Here is a 22,576-nt window from a genome sequence, read left to right on the forward strand (position 1 = left end):
GGATGTTTCAAACCACCCATTTACACACACTTCAACCTGATCAGAGTGTGCTGTAATTGAATTTGTGGAGTCTGGCAGTCCTGGCTAGTCTTGAGGAACGAGTACATGTAGTGTGGACGAGAAACAGCAAGAAGGACAGCGAATGAGCAGCGGAAGACTGGTAGGAGGTGACGTTGGAAAACAGCAGGTGCTGTGTCACAGAGGTCCCTGGGATGAATTTTGTCCTCCCCTTTGCTGGTAATGCGAAGTCAGTGGGAGGCTTTGAGCACAGAAGAGTTAGGATCCATTCATTCAACCGTTCAATCGATTGCACTCAATACTCATTTCCTCAAGCAAACTATTAATCATCTATTGCATTTGTGGCAATGGGACTATTTTAGGAACCTATTTTAGCTTTTCAGGTGTAGTCCCACGGAGTAGGGGAAGATAACACTTAGCAGAGCATTAAGCAGTAACAGAAACAGTTGAGGCAGCAAGGGAGGCTTGGTCTAGAATACCATAGATGAATGGATCACTCGGGCCAGAAAAATCTGCAAGGCATTTTGGAGGAGGATGAGCTAGCTGACCCATGATAGGTGCCAGTGATCCTCTCTTCCTTCTGTGTTAAGCATACAGATGGGATCCTATAAGATGCGAAGAGTGTCTGAGTGCTGGGAGCATCTCAGATTCTGCATCCAGCATCCAGGGATTTTCCAGTGACTCAGAACATGAATACTCCCAAGGAAAGGACCAGCAAGCTGGGACTGTAGACAGAATCAAAGTAGACCTTTCCTTTTATACACCACATGCACAGCTCTTGCCTCCAGCAGGAGAGGGTACCTCAGTAAATGTGCGCTGAATAAGACAGCCATTGCTTTTCCATCAGGGTTCCTGCTTCTGAGAAGTTAGCACCCAGAAAAATTCTTGGCAGATCATAGGAGCTAATAAATGTTGATGGAATAAATAGCCAACTTGTGCATAATTTTGAAGAAAGCTCCATAATGTGCTTCTGATCGAGTAATCAGCTTCATCAGCCAGCTTTAACATAACCCATTTTAAAAGCTGTCTGAGAAAGTACCGGAGAGACTTTATACCTATTACTTTTCTGAAAAGGCCAGAGAGTGTGATGTCACAGTGGGGAATTATTGTAGTCTGGAGCCAAGGGACCAGGGTATAGGATCTCCTGGATCACAAGACATATTGGTCCTTTAAGATAAATTATGGCTGGATTGGTCTGTGTTCAGGCTAGTCCAATAAAATTAAATCACTGTAAACACAGCTGGTGTTCTCAGAGGAAGTAGCAGAAACAAACCCTCAGAAATTTCTTAGGGCTGTTGTGGAACCTGCAACCTGGGAGTCTTCAAGCAATAGAAATCTACCCTCTGATGACACTGGAGGCTAGATGCCAAAAGACAAGGACATCATCAGGGCCAGTTTTCCTTTCCAGGCCACCAGGGATCCCTTGTTGCTGCTTCCAGTAGATCCAGGGTAGCTTTGGATTTGGGGCACATCAATCCAAACTCTATATCTGTGGTCACATTGCACATCTGCTGTCAGAGTTCCTGCCAGTTTACTCCGGCAAGGACTTTTGATGATGAGTTTAGGGTCCACCCAAATGATCTTAACAGAATGCCCAGGTGCACCTTTGAAGATCCAGTCTCTCAAAAGTTTATTCTCAGTTTCCTGGTAAGGCATGTAGATATTTGGCACCAAGGAGGTCTTGCATTTATTATGCACGTCCACCCCCCTCCCCTGACAAGACAGTGAGAGAATCAAGAGCAGAGGAAAGTCTATGAATAAAAGTAAACTTCTGAGAAGATTTGTGCTTTGTACAAACACACACTACAGAAAATCCAATCATTGTCCCGGCCATATTGCCTCAGCACTCACTATTTTTTTTTTTTTTTTTTTGAGCTGAGGATTGAACCCAGGGCCTTGTGCTTGCTAGGTGAGTGCTCTACCACTGAGCTAAATCCCCAACCAATACTCACTATTCATAAACACATCTGTGGCTTCTACCTTCTTGTCCCTCTCGCTTTCTACCCGAATGCTTTCACTAGTTGCTAAGTTGCATTTCTTTGTCAAATGGCAGGTGAGTCAGACTGAAAACATCTAATATTCAATATCATGGCTGGGTAAAAGGAATCTGGGGGATTAGAATTGGGGTCAGTGTCTCTCCAGATTCTTACTGTGGTGTTGTAGTGGAAAGAGCCAAGGTAGACTTAGTATTTTTAAGGTCTCTAAGGGTTTCAGCCCTAACTGACCACAGTAATAACTTCTCATTGACCAAACAGTGTTGTCTTTCCTTCTTCCCTATAGATATTTAAGTAGGATCACCTCCCAATAAAATGGCTGTTTGTGCTGGGCAGTGGTGGCGTACTCCTTTAATCCCAGCACTCAGGAGGCAGAGCCAGGTGGATCTTTGTGAGTTCAAGGCCAGCCTGGTCTACAGAGTGAGTTCCAGGAAAGGCACAAAGCTACACAGAGAAAGCCTGTCTTGAAAAACAAAACAAAACAAAAAAAACCAAAAAACAAAACAATAGCTGTTTGCTTCAGCAATAGAAGATGAAATCATAGGCACACACTTCTACTTAATAAATACTTATTATTCCAAGTGTCATGATAAGGACTTCGTCACAATGAATTTATCAGTTAATGATACCCGTTTGACTCCCACATTGTTACCTTGTCACTGAACCAGAAGGGCAGAGAAAGGAAGTGCCTTGCCTAAGAATGAAGTCTGACATTCACACTCTCTCCAAATGAACAAAAAAGCATGCCCTTAACTTCCCTCTGCTATATGGGGCTGGAGAGATGGCTCAGGGGTTAAGAGCACTTGCTGTTCTTGCAGAGGACCCAAGTTCAATTCCTAGTACCCACATGATGGCTCAAAACCACCTGTTACTCCAGTGCCAGGGGTTTTGACATCCTCTTCTGGCAGGCACACACTTGGTATGCAGACAAAACCCCACACAACTTCACATGAGTTGAAATAAAAATTGAAAAACAAACAAAGAACAACTCTGTTATAACATCTTCCTGTGTTAAATCCCTCATGGCCACCATGAAATGGACTCTGAGACTGATGGGTGCATAAAACACACATTTTTTTAACATTGTCAATATCAGTATTCTCAGGGGAATAAACAAAGCACGGATGGCCAGAGGGAGAAGTCACAGAAGGTTCATCTAATTTCAGAGGAAGGTCAGAAACTAGAATATCCCTTTATATATAAATTTTTTTTTTCTGTGTGAGACAAAGGGCAGGTTCCTTGTATGTTCCTGTCATGAATAGTTGGTAGATGTGCCCTACCAATGAGATGAGAACACAACAGTTTGTATGGTGGCTTTGCTTCACATAAGACAATTTCTGAAGGACAAATATCTACCTATCAATACTGCAAGTACTTAGGTGAGAGAAATGAAGGATCTGGGTGGCTCACTTTGGAAACATTGCCCCATATAGTTCTTGGATCTGCTATTTGATTTGTTGTAATAGGCTACGGGAAACAACTATTTCATATGTCTGATTGATCTTTGGGATTTTTACAAGAAAAAAGTTAATGAGATGAAATACAAGCTTCATCCTTATTGGCCTCAAAGCTACAGTTCATTTTACTCATTCTGTATTTACCTTATCCTCAGCTATAACTTCTGCTAGCTAAATTTACTTAAGGCAGCATCTAGACTCTCAAATCCAAAGATTCTAAACCCTGGGTAATATGCCCTTCTTGAGCTATGTATGACTGCCACATTTACCTACTTACTACCAATGCTGAACACGAAAGCACCAAAATATAGATGTTCAATGCATCATATAGATTACAAACATATTCTGCTCTGCCTCCTCTCAACCATGTGACAAAGCCTCAACTTCTCTTGATGCTCATGATTACTTCTGTCAAAATGAAGTCAGCTTACTTTGCTTCTTGTTGGCAAAAGAAACCTGAAGTATCTGGGTACAGCCAAATACTTTAAAAGTTAATGGAATTCTCTCTCTCTCTTCTTTTTAAAGATTTATTTATTATGTATACAATGTTCTGCATGCATGCATCCCTACATGCCAGAAAAGGGCACCAAATCTCATTACAGGTGGTTGTGAGCCACCACATGGTTGCTGGGAAATTGAACTCAGGACCTGTGGAAGAGTGGCCAGTGAGTGCTCTCATTTCTGCAGTGGAAGTCTCTTTAAATGTTTGGTGAAAGTGTTCATTCTGGGAACCAGGACCTTTAAATCTATACTGGAGTTATGGGGACCAAAATACATCCCTGGGCATAATGATGTGTGTGTTGTCAGGGGAGGAAGAGGCACTTCCATTTCTACCCCTTTGTGGTAGTTTGAATGATAATGTCCTTCATAGGTTCATAGGTTTGAATACTTGGGCCCCAGTCAGTGGAACTATTTGGGAACGATTAGGAGGTGTGGCCTTGTTGGAGAAGGTGGGTCACCTGGAGTGGGCTTTGAGGTTTTCAAAAGTATTTTTAAAGGTATTACCAGTTAGTTCCCTCTGTCTCAACTTTTACATAAGGATGTAAGATCTCAGATACTGCTTCAACACAATGCCTGCCTGCCTGTTGCTAACCTCCCTACCATGATGGTCATGGATTCATCCTCTAAAACTATGAGTCCCCATAACCTGTTTCTTCTATGTGTTTCTTTGGTCGCAGTGTCTTATCACAGCCATAAAAAGGTGACTAAGACACTCTTACTTCTGGACATGTTTACTCTATATATTAGAGATCCAACAACATGTGGTAGTAACTGCTTTAGACTTTATGTTAATTCTTGAAGGAGGGGCATTCTTATTGGGGAACCATATCCAAGTTGGAACCTTAATTGCATTTTTTTAAATATAATTTATAAAACTTCTTTTTTTAAAAAATAGATTTATTTTTTTTCAAATGGATATTTGTGTTTTAATTTTACATATCAGCCATGGGTTCCCCTGTCCTTCCCCCTCTCACCCCCACCCCCACATTCCCCCAGCCCCTCATCCCCTTTCCCATCTCCTCCAGGGCAAAGACTCCACTGGGGATTCAGCTCAACCTGGTAGATTCAGTACAGGCAGGTCCAGTCCTCTCCTTCCAGACTGAGCAAAGTGTCCCCGCAAAAGCCCCAGGAAGAACCTTAATTGCATTTTAAAAGTCCTCTTCATTACTCTGCCAAGTCAATCATTTATCCACAATGCAGTCAGAAATGACACCAATATTCTGTGATCATGTGATCAATATTATACCTTTGTGTTACAAAGTGAATTCTTTATCCAGTGTGATGCCAATGGAATAGATGTTCTGTAACCCTTTTGACATTACTGCTGCTTGAGGCACAGTGGGAAGGGAGGGCAAAATCATGTATACTAAAATGCATCTTTGATATCTATCAGAAGAAACTACTACCCTCTGATGGTGAAAAAGAGTCCAGTCTGGTCACTGCTACTCTGTGACAAGGATTCTCGGTGGATAATGTCATATCAGGGCAAGTACAACAAAGCCTTCATTCGATTTTATGGAGAGCTTCAGAGATACTAGGATTCTCTTGATTTAAGACAAGAAGATTGGATCTTTATATCCACATTCAACAACTTGCCATTGAATTCTAGCTGGCCCCAGTAATACTTTGAGAGTGACAGCCATGCCTTCCATCAGCTGACCTAGATGTCCCCAGAAGCAACTTAGCTGAAAGCTTTCACCCTCAACTACCCCAGGGAGGGTCTGGAGGCATGGCATTGACTGAGGCTCATTTATCTTCCAAGAAGTTTGTTTTCTTTCCTTCCCTGGAGAAAAGGATTGGCCCTGGATGGGTCTTGCTCAGGGAAGTTAGCAGACTGCTGCTGTGTTTAGTAAGAGCGATTTGAGAGGGAATTCACAGAGTTAAATGACTGAGCTGGCAAATGAATGTAAGGCTCTTGCAATAATTTTTCCTGGGAAGGAGAGGGATTTTCTAGAATTTAGAGGGGATGGCATAGACCACCCTTCTTCCCCCTAGTGTGTGCACTTCTAAAATAGGAGGCTGGGGTTATGAGAGAAATTTGGAAGAATTCTTCTTGCCTGTGAAGCTAATTAGTCCCCAGGGGAGCTGAATCTATAGCACTGGCTTCATTAGTATCATCTCAGCTGAACCAACTGACTAGAGAGCAACCAAGCTTTAGGTAAACATTAGCAGTCAGATCCTAGATTATCGGAGGGGTCAAGTTATTTACTAAGTCAGGCAGACAAGGTGGCTTTATATTAATGTTATATACAAAATATTCTATCTTACCATGTGAGATCTGACACTAGAAGATCGGAGGTGGCTTGGTGAGAAACTCTGAGAATGCATTACTATTTGTGCTCCAAAAACATGATTTAAAAAAGTTGAATGAAAATGAACAGCAGGAGCTCACGGATATTTTGGTGGATAGATTTGAAAATGGCAAGTAAATATAGAAGTGCTCAGGGGCTTGCATGGCTTTTGTCTTAGTTAGGATTTCTATTGCTGTGAAGAGATACCATGACCATGGTAACTCCTGTAGAGGAAAACATTTAATTGGGGCTGCCTTACAGTTCAGAGTTTTAGTCCATAGTCATCATGGTAAGAAGCATGGCAGCATGTAGGCAGACATGGCACTAGAGAGGTAGCCAAGTGTTTTACATCTAGATCAGCAGGCAGTAGGAAGAGAGAGAGTGACACTGGGCCTGACTTGAGGATCTGAGACCTCAAAGACCCCCAGTGACACACTTCCATCAACAAGGCCATGCCTACTCCAACAAAGTCATACTTCCTAATAGTGCCGCTCCCTATGAGCCTTTGGGGGCTCTTTTCATTCAAACCACCACAGCATCAAATCATCACGCTATGAGTGATGGTACTTTCTGAACATTCTGTTGTAGGTATACATCTATTCAGCGTGTAAAGTAGGGGAACTGAATTCATTGAACTGTACACATAATGGATGAGGGTAGATGACAAGCTCATCACTTCATGAGCTACTTGAATAGGTAGTTTCCTGATTCCTTTGCTTTAGTAGATTATTTTCTGTGATTCCCTCAGTTAACTTAGGAAGGAGTCAAGCCCTTAAGCAGGGCTAGTAATGAAACCTAAGCCTCTTCATGCTGTGAGAAGGGGGGAAGATGGGTAGGAGTGTGATTCTCATTCTAAATAACAGAAAGCTTGTTCCTAGGGTATAAGAAGCATTGCACATGCTAGATCTGGCGGGAGGCTGAGGCAGGAGGATGTAAAGTTCAATGAATGCCTGGGCTACAGAGTGAGTTCAAGACCAGTTGTATAAATTAGTGAGACCCTTTCTCAAATTAAAAGAAGAAAAAAAAAAAAAAGAAATCTGGAGATATGGTTCAATGGAAGAGCATTTGCCTGGCAAGTGTGATGCCCTTAGTTCAATCCCCAGTTCTGGAAGGAAAAGTAAAACAAACAAACAAACAAATAAAGAAGTGTCACATAATCAGAATAAGCAGCTGACCAAACAAAATGGAAATCAAACAGGTAGACATTATAAACACATTCCTTCTCAAACATTCTTTCTCAAAAGAGAGCCTAGACTGACTTCAGACTTGGCAACACCAAAATTTCCTCTAAGAGCCTACAAGCTGCTGCTGCTGCTGCTTGTGTCTTCCAAAATGCTTCCAGTGACTTTCTCATCTTCATCCTTCAACTCTCTGAACCTAAATGTTGCCTCCATCAAAAGTGGAAGTGACTGATAGGTAACTGTTGTTCCTAAAGGGGGTTGTCATGGTTAAACTGAATTGTCAACTTGACTGGACTGAGAGATGCCTAGAAAATTAGGGAAATACTTGTGTGTGTGCATATGTGTGTGTGTGTGTGTGTGTGTGTGTGTGTGTGTGTGTGTGCGCGCGCGTGTGTGTTTCCAGAGAGGACTGACATGTGGGGAGAGCAACTGAGGAAAGAAGCTTACCCTGCAGGCACATAGCGTCATTTAATAGGGAATCGTGAATGGAATCTGAGCAGAGAAAGGCAGTCTGTGTGCATGCTCTACTCTTACAGAGAAGAACAATTATTGCTGCTGCCTGGACAAACTTAGCTCCTCTTGTCTTTCAGTGAAAACTCATACCAATGACTTTTCAGGGCATTCCCCAAATTACAATCTCATACAGGGGCTGCATCACTGGTTTCTCTTGTTTTGAGGCTTCCAGTTTCTTGGACTGAACAGCTGTGAGTTCTCTGGCTCTCCTGCATGCACATGGCCATCCAATTGAGCAAGCTAGTTCAGTAAATCCTCTTTTAATCACACACACACACACACACACACACACACACACACACACACACACACTCTGTTCCTTCAGAGAACCCAGACAGCCACTTCCTATTATTTTCTCTGTCTTTCATTGGTTTCTTTATTTCAGTTGTCCAACTTTGTGATGATGATGACGTCAACAATGATGGTGACAATCTATCTCATTCACTTGAATATAAGCTTTATGAGGATAGGGTAAATGTTTGCATTATTTCATAGTTAAGTTCCCAGGCCTGGCTGGGAACGAAGGAACAGACTCCATGAGATGGTTCATAAAGCAAGCATAATGCCTCTGTTTAGTGTCAGTGTCTGGAACTTGGTCCTGCCCCTACCATTAAGCATCTCTATGACTAAGACTTTCAACCTCTCTGGATATCACTGAGAAACAGGATGTCAGAAGTTGTGACACAAAATATCAGAAGTTCATTCTAGTCCTAGAGTCATGTGACAGAGCTGACTGAACCTCCTGGCATTTTGTGAGTGTGTCTGTACAAAGCACACAAGCCTCACAAGGGACATTCATAACCGGTTTATGTGCCTTAGTTTTCATAGAGCCTCTTTTTCTGACCTGAGGCATCTCTATGGCCCAAACTGAACAAGTTCTTATTGGAAAAATATGTCTGTGTAATTAAATTCCAGTAATGACGATTTCCAAAACCACTTTACAGAGAAAATATGGTCAGTCAGTGTAGAAATCCCCAATACAAATTAAATTAAACATCGGGATCCATTTAAAATGTCAGAATGGTGACAAATGATGAAAGTAATTCAGAACTTTTTGGTCTTTAAGAAATTTCCAAATTCTTAAAGAAGCGAGAGTATTTACTGAAGTATCAAGTTGTTCTTTTGTGCTAACAGAAGTATTGAAAAGTTTAGAAATCCTCTTGGCAGACTCACTGATGAAGACAAAGTCATCCCATTTCTATGATATTTCTTTCTTAAATGAAGATGCAGTGGAGGACCACAGACAGAGGCCGCTGGGGCTCCAGGAAATGCATGTCCCCTGGAGCGGAAGGCACGTTGGTGCTGTTTCCCCAAGTGTTACAGTAGAACGAAATCATGTTGGATTCTCTCGGCGCCCATGGTATCAGCAAGTCTTTGGAAGTATTAAGATGTTTTGGTACTTAATTCTTCATTTCATCATCTTTTATTCTGTCAGTTATTTCCAGGAATATAAAAATAAGCAAGCTATTTTACTTAAGTCTTAGGACATATATATATATATATATATATATATATATTAGAATTACTAACATTTTTCCTAATTGAACATTTAGTAGACAGAATAGCGTGAATGTGGCTCACAGCACAGAACTGGTGAGCTGGAGGTAAAGGTGACAGGCTGCTAAAGACTTTAAGTGCAAGAACACTGGACTTGATTACCTGAGAAGGGCTCGTTCAGAAATGAGAGTCACACAAAGTCAGGCTACTACGCATGACCGTGGATATCCACCACCTTTCTTCAGAGCATGCTGTGACATGGCTTTCACCGCCAGTGTGAGCCCACATTCTGAGAGAGATTAAAAGTGCTTCTGTGTTTTGAGAGCTGACTGGAAACCTGTAAAGAAGAGTGCATATTAGAAGGGGCAGCGTTCTTTAGACAGCTGAATTCCGCATGGTTATTGAGACAGCCCTTTCAGCCAAGGTACAGTGGTTCAGGGTGGATTTTCTGAGACCTCAGAGTCAAACCTCAGTAAGAGCAAAGGGAAAAAGAAACATTCCTACTTGTGAGTAACTGCATAAACTCCAGGTTCATCTACCCCAGGTTCGGGTGTTTATTTCCATCCTCACCCTTAGAACCCATCAGGATGAAGTGGTCCTCTGTCCTTCTCCTGGTTCTTCTCTCCATTGTGTCTTTCCACTTCTGTTTCTAACTTTGTAGACTAGTGGTTCTCAACCTTCCTAATGCTGCAACCCTTTAAAACAGTTCCTCCTGTTGTGGTGACCCCCAACCATAGAATTCTTTCATTGCTACTTCAAAACTGTAATTTTGCTACTATTATGAATTGTAATAAAATTTCTGATATGGCACCCTTGTGAAAAAGTTGTTTGACCCCCATGGTGTTGAGACCTGCTGCCACGGACTCTTATGAGAGTATAGCCAGGGTATGACTTGTCTGCCCCCTCTTTACTTCTGGACAAAATGAATCCATTTTCTTTTAGTCCAGAATCTTCTATAAATGTATTAGAGATTCATTTGTTTTATATATTATATCTTTTATATATGTTACTTATTATTTAGATGACAGAAAATCTGTAGATAACAGGCAATATAGAATATCTGGTTAAGGCAGAAAAGCAGATCATGTGTTCTCTCTTCACAAACTGAGAATGTCATAGACAACACCATGAATATTTGTTTGATGGTATGCTGTTCAGTCGTATATAATACTGTCAAAATGTTTTTGGGAAAGTGGGAAGAATTGGCAAGGTATATGAAGCCAAGTCCCCGGCCTCCTACTCCCAACTCCAGCTCGATACATTCTCAATTTCTGTCAAAATCCATTATGTGAGCCTCACCTTGCTTTTCTCAATCTGACAAAAGACCAAAGAAATAGAGGTTTTCTCTTTCTTTGGGTTTATTTTACTTTCAGTTTTTCACTTTATATACAGTGCAGACACTGTACCAGTTGTTGGCTAATGAAGCAGATCCCTGTCTTCACTGGGCGAAGAGTCCAGGGCCAACAATAATACACAAACATGCTTTCTACTGAGATTGCTTCCCAAGGGAAGCCAACGGGGCCCGAGACAAGGAGTAACTGGTGAATGTGCTCTCATAATAGATGGGGGTCTAGCGCCTGTCTATGGAGGAGATAAGGATGGAGAGATGGTAACCTATCAGCAGGCAGCAGGAGTTCCAGGCAGTGGCCCCGCTATGAAAACTGCTAGGTACAGGTAAAGTCAGAATGCAAAGAAAAATGTTAAACTCAAGATTGTTGACTGCCTGTCATTGACCACGAACTCCTTCCTGAGGTGGCCCATAGTTCTATTCATTGATCCCATGGGCTAGCATGCTGTCAAGTTTTCTTTCAATTGTGTGCTACCTGGGAGAGAGGTGGAAAGAAAGTGAGAAAGGGAAGAAAGAAAGGAGGGAGGGAAGGATGGAGAGAGAGAGAGAGAGAGAGAGGGAGAGAGAGAGAGAGAGAGAGAGAGAGAGAGAGAGAGAGAGAGAGAGAGATTATAGCTGACTCCAGATCTCACCAAACAGAAAGCAGGTGTCCAGCTTAGCCTTCCCAGACAAATGCAAAACTCTTTTGGTTAAGGGCTGGTTTGAGTTGAGTTTCATCTTTTACAGCTAAGGGATATGGATTAACACTTTTATTTTGTTTTGTTTTTCATTTCCATCAAACCTTGCCAGAAAAATAAGTTTTAATTTCACCAGATGGTCTTTTCACCTACTCCCAAGTGTTGTCTGTTTCTCTTCAGGAACATCCAGGGTAGCTCTAGCTCTCTAGAGTCCTCTAAATACACAACAGCAAACGTTGGATTCTTGAGTAGATTGTCACCCGAAAGCCAAAGCTCATGTCTGCCTCTGGACTGAGACCAAACTGCTAAGTGTGTTGCTTAATGGTAATTATTTTTCATTTTCAGTGTGTTACAACTTCATTACCTAATTGGACATTTCCAGACAACTTTCTGTTCTCATTCACAACCAAAAACCAAACAAATCAAAATCAAAACAAAACAAAACAAAAAACAAACCAACCCACATATCCATTCTTCATAGGTTGAGAAACAAATAGAAATATGGATGTATTTTCTCTTTCTTAGATTTCAGGGTCCTATCCTGCCAGGGGTAGTGGTGGCCTGGTTTATGATGTGTAGAAACAGTTTCCACTTCTTTCTGAATCATCAGAAGAAAGTGGTGGGGTTGGTGTGGCCAGGACATTGATAACCCCAGATATGGGATATCAGAATTCAGTTCTAGAAGGGGAAAACTCACAGGAGAGAAGAGGGTGGGGTTAAGGCTGCTGTCTCTCTGTCCTTTACTGTGGCAAAGGAACACATTACCACGTGGATGAATTGGTAGCCCATGGAGATCCTAACTTCAGATCTCCTTCTCCTAGTATTAAGGGACTGAGCAGCAAAGCCACTAAGTAGCTCTCAGCTTCCTTAGAAGTGACAATTGAAGGGTTCCAGGGACACTCTACAAAGGACCTTGGTAGATGAAACATGCTACTGTCAGTTTTAATGCAGAAAGACTTGAATGTACTTATGGAAAATGCAGAGTTCTTGGGGAAATCATACGTCTTCTGTATTGAGCCATAACTATCTTTGTAGACAGGTTAGCTGGTATGGAATCCCTGGAATTCTCTTCTATAGATTTTTTTCACTTCCATTTTGGTCATTTGGTAAAACAAATGAATATAATATTACAAATCTCTGGGAGCAAATCAGAGATGATTCAAACTATAAGAAAACTGGTTTATAACAGTTCTGAAATGCGGTCAAGGTCCCATGAAAGTCTGGTAATCATTTGAGGTGGCTTAGTCACTGGGACTATGCTCAAGTATCCAGGATTTGTCACACATTCTGCCCAGGAACTGGTATTAGCCTTTCTCAAAGTATGTGCCTTGAAATACAAACAAAGAGATCTTTTGTGCAAAATGAGTTGGGTATATAAATGACTTTAGGAAATAGTGTGTCTCTCTAGCTCTTCTCAGAGCATATTAAGGACCCATAAATCTTATACAGTGTATAAAGAACTGTAAGATTTGGGATATTTTAATATATATGGTATATAATATGCATATATGCATACTATTCTCTCTCTCTCTCTCTCTCTCTCTCTCTCTCTCTCTCTCTGTGTGTGTGTGTGTGTGTGTGTGTGTGTGTGTGTGTGTGTGTGTGTGTTCAGAGTTGGCCCAATATGTTTGAACAGCAAAACCTTAGTCTGTGGAACATCTACTTGGCCAAGAAGACTCCAGAGGAGTGCTAAAATGTTTCAGGTCCATCATTCTGACCAAGGGTCAAAGTGAAAATACATCAGAGAAGCTCACAGAGTCCTGAGTAATTTTCACTGGCCAGCAAAAATGCTAACAGAAAGGTACACCTGTAGTTAGGGTAGGCCTATAGAATTTATTGGCCAATCCTAATGGAGAAAGACTTAAATTTGTGTTTGGTGTTGGATATGCTGTCTAAACAAGTTCTTAGGTACATTTTAAACTTTTTCTGTTTTTTTTTTTTTTTTTAGCCAGATGAACTTTTATTTTAAATGCTTAATAAAAAATTAAAGATTTCAATGAGGGAAAATTCTGAGTACACGCTGTTATTTTTTTATAGCACAATACTAAAACGCCACCATTTAGGAAATATCAAAGTGTCACAATTTAATGAAATTTAGCTTGTGGTTCTTGGAACCAACCGGACAGTTAGCTGGGTAAGTTTGAAGTCTGATCTGTGAGTCAGAATGACAGAGACAGCGCCACAAGGGTGTGCCTAGCAGGGGAATTATTAGTAACCGTAACTGGACCTGTTAGCCAACACTTGGGTATTTTCCAGTTAAACTGCTAAGTTTCTTCAATGATAACCAGTTCACACGAGCTTAGGAACCAAGCAACGGTATGAATGGAAGAAGCAGGACACAGAGTGGTAGGGGCTATTTCAAATCAGAAAGCATTGCTAAAAATAACAAAAACATGTACTATATTATCTAAATAAAGTTTATTAGCCAAACAGGCTGCTGGTGGGAAATACATACATTGGTTTAGAAATAGATGCAAGAATTAAGAAATAGCAACCATGAGAACCATAGTTCAATCTCCAGAAGTCATGTTGAAGAAGCCGGGCATGGTAGCACGCTCTTGTTCTCCTAGTGTTGGGGACACACTGATCTCTGGAACTCACTGGACAGTCACCCTAGCCTACTTGATATGTTTCAGACAGGGTCTCTTGCATACACACCCCAAAGTGATAGTGCTTAAGGAATGACCTTGACCTTCATGTGTCTGTACTTGTACATATGTACCTGTACAAATATGTATACACACACACACACACACACACACACACACACACACACACACTCACACACACACTCAAGTGAGTGCAACTAAGATGGTTCTAGAAAGTGCTGGCATTTTGCTATCTAGTAAGATCAGGGAATAGAGTAATTGGCTTCTCAACATGATTTATGATTCAGGATGACAATCTATGAGCTTTATTTTATAAACAACATGTAAATTTGTCCTTCCCATGAAATTAGCAGGAAAGGAAATATATTTATCATCTAAACAAGCCTGGTCATTGTCAATTCTTCTCATGGCTCAGAAAACTCCATAGGCACCTGGCAATGTTCTTGGAACCTCATGTGACCAGTCATCAAACTGTGAAAAACCCAAAGAGATAATTTTGAATTTGACAGTATATGAGTGTTCTATGGCCAAGTTAGACCTGCAGATTTTTTTTCAGCCAAACTAAAATGCTACAACTCAAAACAACAGAAGCCTGCTAAGGAGTGACTGCATGATTAGCCATCCTATGGGAAATCAGAAGATTATTTAAAAGAATAGCCAAGGAGCTGTTCAAGCATCAAGAGGAGAGAAGGTTGTCCTGGGCAGGTAGTTTCCTTTGAAAGATGTACTAAATCAGGATGAATCCCCATCATCTGTCACGGTAAACATGCAAGCCTTCCTATACACAAAAAGAGCTCTGATCCATGTATCCTCATTCAAGGACATTTCTAAATCTTCTTCTGCTCAGAATTTCAAAACAGGAAAATCCACCTGTGGCTTCTTTAAGGGTAATGATGTTTTTGTTTTTTTTTTTCTCTGTCTTCAGAAAAATTCCTACAAAGTTTCTTATCGTGTCATGCCTGGATTATACAGCACAGATATAATGTATGCCCTGGAAGAACACTAGTACTTCTAGTGTTGACTTGACTCTTTCTGTAGATCAGGAGCAAGATACCGAACTGTGAGGTTTACATATAAGAGGATTCATTCTATGGCAAGTCTTACTACACAGACAAGCAGATTGAGCCTTAGAGAGAGGGGATACTTCTCCCTAAGTCACATGACAGAGCTGTATGTGCTAGGATTGGGATCTGAAGCCCGTGTTCTTTGCAGCACCCTCTGTAACTAAATATGAATTTGTAGAAACACAGATGTCTGAGGAACAGGTGGGGTTGGAGAGGATGGCTGTGATCTATGGGATCACTAGATTATTATTGGAACTTGGATAGATAAATTGAGAAGAACATTGAGGAAAGAATGAATGTGGGCTGTTGAGGGATGAGGGCACACTGTAGCTAGACCAGGATTCATGGCCCCATCCTAGCTGTACTTCAATAGCAAACAGTGATCAGTATTCGTACCTAGTAGACTGTAGTCTACTGACAGAATATGTAGGGAATAAATAGGGTCCTCCAAAAAGATGTGTCCAATCCCTAATCCCTGGAACCTCATAATATAATCATATTTGGAATAAGAGTCTTTGAAGGTGTGATGAAGGTTAAGGCTGCCCAGATGAGACCATCCTGAACCTGAGTGGACTCAGTCTGAATGAGGGACCTTTTAAGCAACAGAAAGGGAGAACACAGACACACAGACACACACACACACACACACACACACACACACACACACACACACACACACACACACACACAAGGCCATGTGAAGACAGGTATACTGGAGAATTGCATTGTATGCCCAGGAGAACCAAGGGTCACTGACAAGTTCTTCCAACGGTCTATAGAAGGAACTGACGTTGCTGATGCCCTGACTTTGGAGATTCAACACATTTGGCGGCTTTTCCACCAAGTTCATTGTGTGTGCATATATGTAGTTATGCGCACATATGTGTAACCATCGATGCAGAGATCATGGTTTGAGATCATGTAGTTTCTTTGCTAGCTCTCCACCTTACATCTTGAGGAATGGTATCTCACTTGCTCTGAGGATCCTGTTTCTACCTTCTAAGAGCTGGATTACAGGAAGGCTGCTGTGCCCACCTGGCATTTATCTGCACACTTAGGATCTAAACTTTGGTCCACAGACATGCAGGGCAAGTACTTTGCTAACCCAGCTATCTCCTTAGCTCCCATTATGGACTCTCTTCAGTGACAGTTTTTATTTACTTGCTGTTAAAGAGTTGAAACTGCCATGCAAAAGCAGACCATTCATTACTTTGAATTCCTTGCCAATCCATCGCAATTCTTCTTTTAATTCATTCTGGGCTCTAAATGTACACAATTTGTTCCATCTCAGGTCCCTGCTCAGTGAGCTGGGACTGTGGTGATGGCTCTTTTACTGTAGTTGCTGGTTTTTTGTTGCTGTTTTGTTGTTATTTTCAGCTATTAGGCTAGAGAGTGTGTAGTCTGCGACTAAGAAATGTGAGGGTGAACCCAGCATTTTTGGTGTTGAAGACCAGTTTTTGGTGTTGAAGAAGATATAATGAGAGATGGCTAGAGAGATGGCTCAGTGGTTAAGATCACTGCATGCTTGTCCAAAGGACTGGGATTCAATTCCCAGCACCCACAAGACAGCTCACAAACTCTCCAAAGCTCCAGTTCCAGGGGATCTGACACCCTCACACAGACATACATGCAGGTAAAACACCAATGCACATAAAATAAAATAAAAGACGCTATAATGATATACATAAAGGGTTAATGATCTACCATGAAACTATTCTGGCTCAGACTCATGATGTAATGCCCTGTGGGTACCTTCAGCAAGCCTGCTATGGAAACAAACCCCAGAGCTCTTAGAAGATGCTCTGAGATAGACCTTTAGTGTTACCACAGATTCAAAAACACATCATGGATGTGTAATGAGAGCTGAACCACTTTTCCCCAATGGATTGGACTCCCTAGTCTAAGCAGCACTCACAGGTTCCTTGGGGCAAGCGGTGCTCGAATGCAATGCATCAAATATGAGCAAATCAAGATGAAACATGCCCACTCCAGAGAGTTCCCATCTGTGCACTTTAAAAACCCAGCCCCAGCTTTGCATTGGTTACCTTCCTGTTCCACTCTCTTCTTATAGGGTTTATGCTGTCATTCCTGCAATGTTTTGCCTGACCCAGCTCTTTAAAACATTTGCTGGTTTTGCTAGGGGAGTAGAGACATGCTAGGCTTCCAGCTAGTGAAGGAATGGTATTGTCTCTCTATTAGTGAATGCACAAAATTATCCCTAGTTTTAATCATTCATTCAACTCCCTCATTAAATAGGTATTGATGGCGTGTTTTAGAGGAAACAGCAATGATTAAAACAAAGCCTCTCCTCATGGAGCCTATAGTTGGGTGACTCAAAACACAAATAATAGACAATGTGGAATCACGCAGTTGTGTAACACGAATCTTAAATGGTCTTATTAATAAAAACAAACCTGGAGCCAGGTATTGGGGTGAACACTGAAAGATCAGAGAAACAGAACAAGCCACAGCTAACCTCACCTCGCCAATTCCTCAGCTGAGCTTGTTTCCTCAGACTGAAAGCCTCCGAATTTACTTCATGTAAATGGATCTCAGCTGAACTGCTGCTAAAACCTAAAAGCTTAAAAAGGCTAAAAGTTTCTAGTTCCTGGTCTTGATGCCTTATATATCTTTCTGCTTCCTGCCATCACTTACTGGGCTTAAAGGCACGTGTCTTTCCCAAGCAAGACGTGAGATCTCAAGTCCTGGAATTAAAGGTGTATGCCTCCAAGCCTGGCTCTGTTTCCAGAGTGACCTTGAACTCACAGAGATTCGCATGGATCTTTGCCTCCAGAATGCTAGGATTAAAGGTGTGTGCCACCATTTTCTGGCCTCTATGTCTATCCAGTGGCTGTTCTGGTCCCTGATTTCAGATAAGTTTATTAGGGTGCACAATATATTGAGGGACACAATATATCACCACACAGTTAATGATATGGGGAGAGGAGAAAATCCACTAAGGGAGGTGGACAGAGGTTGCTGGTGGGGCTATCATAAACAGAAGGCTGCAACAATGGAAATTCATTCTCTCATTGTTCTAGAGGCTGGAAGTCCAAGGTCAAGGAACTGATCCTTCCTCCTGGAGAGAGGCTGGAGAGATGGCTCAGAGATTAAGAGCACTGACTGTTCTTCCAGAGGTCCTGAGTTCAATTCCCAGCAACCACATGGTGGCTCACAACCATCTGCAATGAGATCTGGCCCCCTCTTCTGTATACATAATAAATAAATAAATCTTTAAAAAGAAAGAAAGAAAGAAAGAGCTTTCTTCTGGTTTGTAGATGACTTCTTACTGTGTCCTCACACATGGGATGGGGAAAAGAAAAAGGGTTTCTGCTACTGTCTCTTCTCAGAGACATCAATCCTGTCCGGCTAGGGCTTTACTCTTAGTATTTTATTTTATTTTAATCACATCCTTACTCCAAATAACACCCACTTAAGGGGTTTGAACTTCATTCAGCATGCAAACTTTGGAAGGACTCAATTTAGTACACAGCAGTGAGATGAGGAAAGTTCCTATTTTGTCTAGGATAGTCAAATCAGCTTTCCTGGTGTTTGACTTGAGGGAAGGAACCTTGTGTTTGTCTTCAGAACACTTCCAAGACAGGAGGAAAAAAGCAAAGGCAAAATCCTTGAGATAGGAATGTGCCTGGAAGGCTTGAGGAGAAGCCTGGAGACCCCAGTCTGAAATGCAGAGAGCCATTGTATCGGGGCAGGGCTTGAGTCTGGGCTCAGAGAGGCTAAGTACAGGAGTAGGACATATGCCCCCCTTGTAGATTATTGTGACATCCAGGTGGAAAGATGACATGGTCTGATCTAGTTTTAGAAGATCATGATTTCTATGTCAAGAAGAAGAAGAGGGTGGTGGTAGCAACCAACACACAGAGATTCTCCTTTAATACCGAGTTTTCAATGATGACTCCAACAGTTCTTCTCCAACCTGTCCATGTAACCTCTCTCTTTTTACTTCAAGAGGCAGGAATGACTTTTCCTTCTCTTGAATCAGAATGATTCTTCAGGTGGGCTCTGTCCATTACAATGCAGGGAAAGTGGCATTCTCGAGTTTCTAGATCCATACCTAAGGAAGATGGACCATCTCTGCTTCTCGACACCCAGCTGTCATGCTGAGAGCATAAAGTGCATGGTGACCCCACACAGAGAACCATATACTGTGGTCACTGGTTCTCACTAAGCCTCCTGAGAGCAGTTGGCACCATTGTTAGTGCCGTGACTGTGTCATCTTGGACTTTGAGTCCAGCCAAGTCCCTTCAATATCTGTAGCACAAGATCACAGTCATGGGAAGGAGAAACTGGACCATTTTATCCATAATACTAGAGCAAAATAGTAGCTATTCACCAAGCCATTGTTTTAGGATGACTCAAATGTATCAAAAGATAACTGAAATACTGCATTATCATTCTCCCCCTTTCCTTCCTTCCCACCCTCCTATCTCCTTTTCTCCCCCTTCCTTTCATTTCTCTGCTCTTTCTTCCCTATTCTGTCTCATATGCCATCATCAAAAGATACCCTTCTCATTTGATTTTACATAAATAAGGGCCACACATAAAGAACACAGGCTGCATTCTGTATCTTTGGAAAAATGTGGACAGAAACTACTCACATATCACAGACTGGGATGACATGGATTTGGGGGAAATATAAACTTTTTTTTTGAGCTGAGGATCGAACTCTGGGCCTTGCGCTTGCTAGGTAAGCAGTCTACAACTGAGCTAAATCCCCAACCATGAACTTTTAAATAATGCATTGTTGATAATTCTGGGTCTGCTACTAAAGTTATCCTGGGACCCATCGTGGGAGCACACACTTCACTTGATGACTCTCTGGAGGCAGAGGAAGAGAGAGACAGATAGACAGATAGAGACACACAGAGAGAACTAGTCAGTTTACTGAAGCTGTGTATTACACTTCTGTTGTACCATAAACTTTGAGGCTTAACAATATGTTTCTTAGTTTCTAGCTCTGTAGGTCAGATGTCTAGACATGATCGCATCCTTCTTAGTGTCTCAAAACTATCGTCAAAGGATCACGCAAGTAGTCTTCTTGCCTGTGGGCTCTAAGGAAAGGATCAACTATCAGGTTCATTTGGGACATCTGCGGATTCCACACCATACAGTTGCAAGACTGAGGTCTCATTTCTTGCAGGCTGTTAGCCAGATACTGCTTTCAGTCTCTCTGTGCTGCCCAATTCATTGACACATGGTCTTTGCCATCCTCACACCAGCCAGATGCATGCACCTAACATCCCAGCTCCTCATGACAGACTTTGGTGACAATGAGAGAACACTGAAAATGGCTCCTGATATTAGGTCATGTCCACCTGGACAATTGTCCTATCTTAAGGTGACCTATGGCACATAGCATACTTTGGTCATGGGAGAAAAAAAGTTCATACCATTGACAATCTTGAGGGATTATACAAGTGGGTTAAATGAGGTCACAAGGCGATGATGTTTTTAGATTTGTGTAGATATGCCATGACTTGATGGCTATCACTGTTTTAAAAGAGCTGGCCACATGATTGGAACTGATACCTATTTTGTCAAACTAACACACATCTTGTCAATGAGTGCCTGGGTGAATGGGAACGGCTTAGAGCCATGCATCTCCCCCACCACAGTGAACTGACTATGACCCCCATTGAAGAAAGAGCTCCTAGGTGTAAAACAGAAATCAACCAAGCTCAGAGAACACCTTACATATTGTAGAGGCTCTTCAGGGATATAGTAGCCAAGGGCAAAGGGCCTCCACTGTTCCCCTGCTCTGCTGGGGTGTATCACGATCCTCACTTGCACACTGATTTCAGCTTTGACTTCCTGTGGAGGAGGAGCCCAGCTGGCCAGGACTCTGAGTCCTCAGACCAGCAAAGGAATAGTAGTTGGCTGAAGCAAAGTGTCCTGGTCATATTTTGACTCTGGGAAGAAAAGTTTGAGTAGCTTCTTAATTGTTTTAAATGAAAGTTTGACTTTTCATAAGATACATGGTATTTTATAATCCACGGTTAAGAATGAGTACTCTGAAATTAATTTCAGTTTTACCATGACTTAATCCTAGATATGTTTTAATAATTTGTCTTTCAAAACAATGCAATGACATTCACAAGCTCCCCTTGGTTTTTTTTGCTGGCAATACTCACACCAACAAACATTTTTCTATGTGTAGTTCATCTTATTCTCTGAAGTGTTCTTGATTATCATGATAGAGTTATAGATGGCTGCCTCCTGGGTACCAGGACCTTTATAATTCAATTACTTACTTCATTTTATAGCATGTCTGGACTTCAACAGATGATAATTAACTGCTTGGTGTTTATATGAATATATAGCACGTAGAAGTGGGTAGAAATGATGTTCACATTAGTGATGCCTGAGTCAAAGATTTAACTATATATTTACACAGAATTTGCTTCTACAACATTCTTTTCTAGAGTGATTTCCCCATCTTCTATCTTTCCTCTTCATTATGAGAAGAAGCTTTGCTGTGAATTCTTATTAATGCATGAATGGTAACTTTTGGGTGATTGTCTAAAGGTGGGGAGTGTAATTTTGCCAGCCTCCAGGTTTATTGCAAAATGCATATTGTAAAGAGCATGGGCTTTCTCTCTTTCTCCCAAACAAGTCAAGCTTACTTCTATGTCAACTTTTTTTTTTTTTTAGTTTTTTGAGACAGGATTTCTCTGTGTAGTTTTGGGGTCTGTCCTGGATCTCATTCTGTAGACCAGGATGGCCTTGAACTCACAGAGATCTGCCTGTCTCTGCCTTCCAACTGCTGGGATAAAAGGAGTGTGCCACCGCTGCCTGGCCTACATTTTTTACTCAGTATTCTGTTTGTGTGAGATGTTTTTCCAGATTTCTGAAGGGCTCAGTGATTTCCATTATTCTGGTGGTGTAAGCTCATATGCCTCCTCCTCAGGATGCTTTTGACCCTATCTTAACTGGTTCCTCACACTGTCACACTTCTCTAGATCTTCTTCATAACATTGATAACTGAAATGATGGGGTTTGTAAATTTTTTTCATCACCTGAAAACTTCCCTACTATTTTGAAGTTACTGGCAAAGGAAAGAACCAATGACAGATTGTTGTCTGCCTCAAACACTCTGGATATCCCACAGAAAGTCAGGGCCAGGCTACTCTGCTGAGGTTAACTAATTTGTTGTATGGCTGTGGCCTCAGCAGACATGGGTTGGGAACAAATGCACCCAAGAAGGAAGTGGGGAGAGGCAGAGAGATAGGAAGTCAGAGACCACTATCCTTTCATAACGATGGATGCTAACCTCCTCCATCCCCACCAGCATCCTACTCAACCAAATTCTCCTGGCTCTCCATTGGAACTGCTCCTAGAGTTGGGAGTTTTAGCTGAAGGAGGCTGCCATCTGTTCCACGGAGAGACGACTGAGCAAACTGCAGAA

General features: G+C 41.7%; 1 protein-coding gene across 1 annotated transcript in view; it reads left to right on the forward strand.

Moving 5' to 3' along the window:
* The window catches only part of LOC118573045 (atherin-like), a 58,279-nt gene extending 40,001 nt beyond the window's left edge, over positions 1-18,278 (forward strand). The window contains exon 3 of the mRNA XM_036173018.1: positions 18,192-18,278. Coding sequence (XP_036028911.1) covers positions 18,192-18,264 — 73 coding nt within the window. The 3' untranslated portion in view covers positions 18,265-18,278. The remainder of the gene's footprint in view (positions 1-18,191) is intronic.
* The last annotated feature ends 4,298 nt before the right edge of the window (positions 18,279-22,576 follow it).

Source organism: Onychomys torridus, chromosome 23 (genome assembly GCF_903995425.1).
Source record: "Onychomys torridus chromosome 23, mOncTor1.1, whole genome shotgun sequence".
Lineage (NCBI taxonomy): Eukaryota > Metazoa > Chordata > Mammalia > Rodentia > Cricetidae > Onychomys > Onychomys torridus.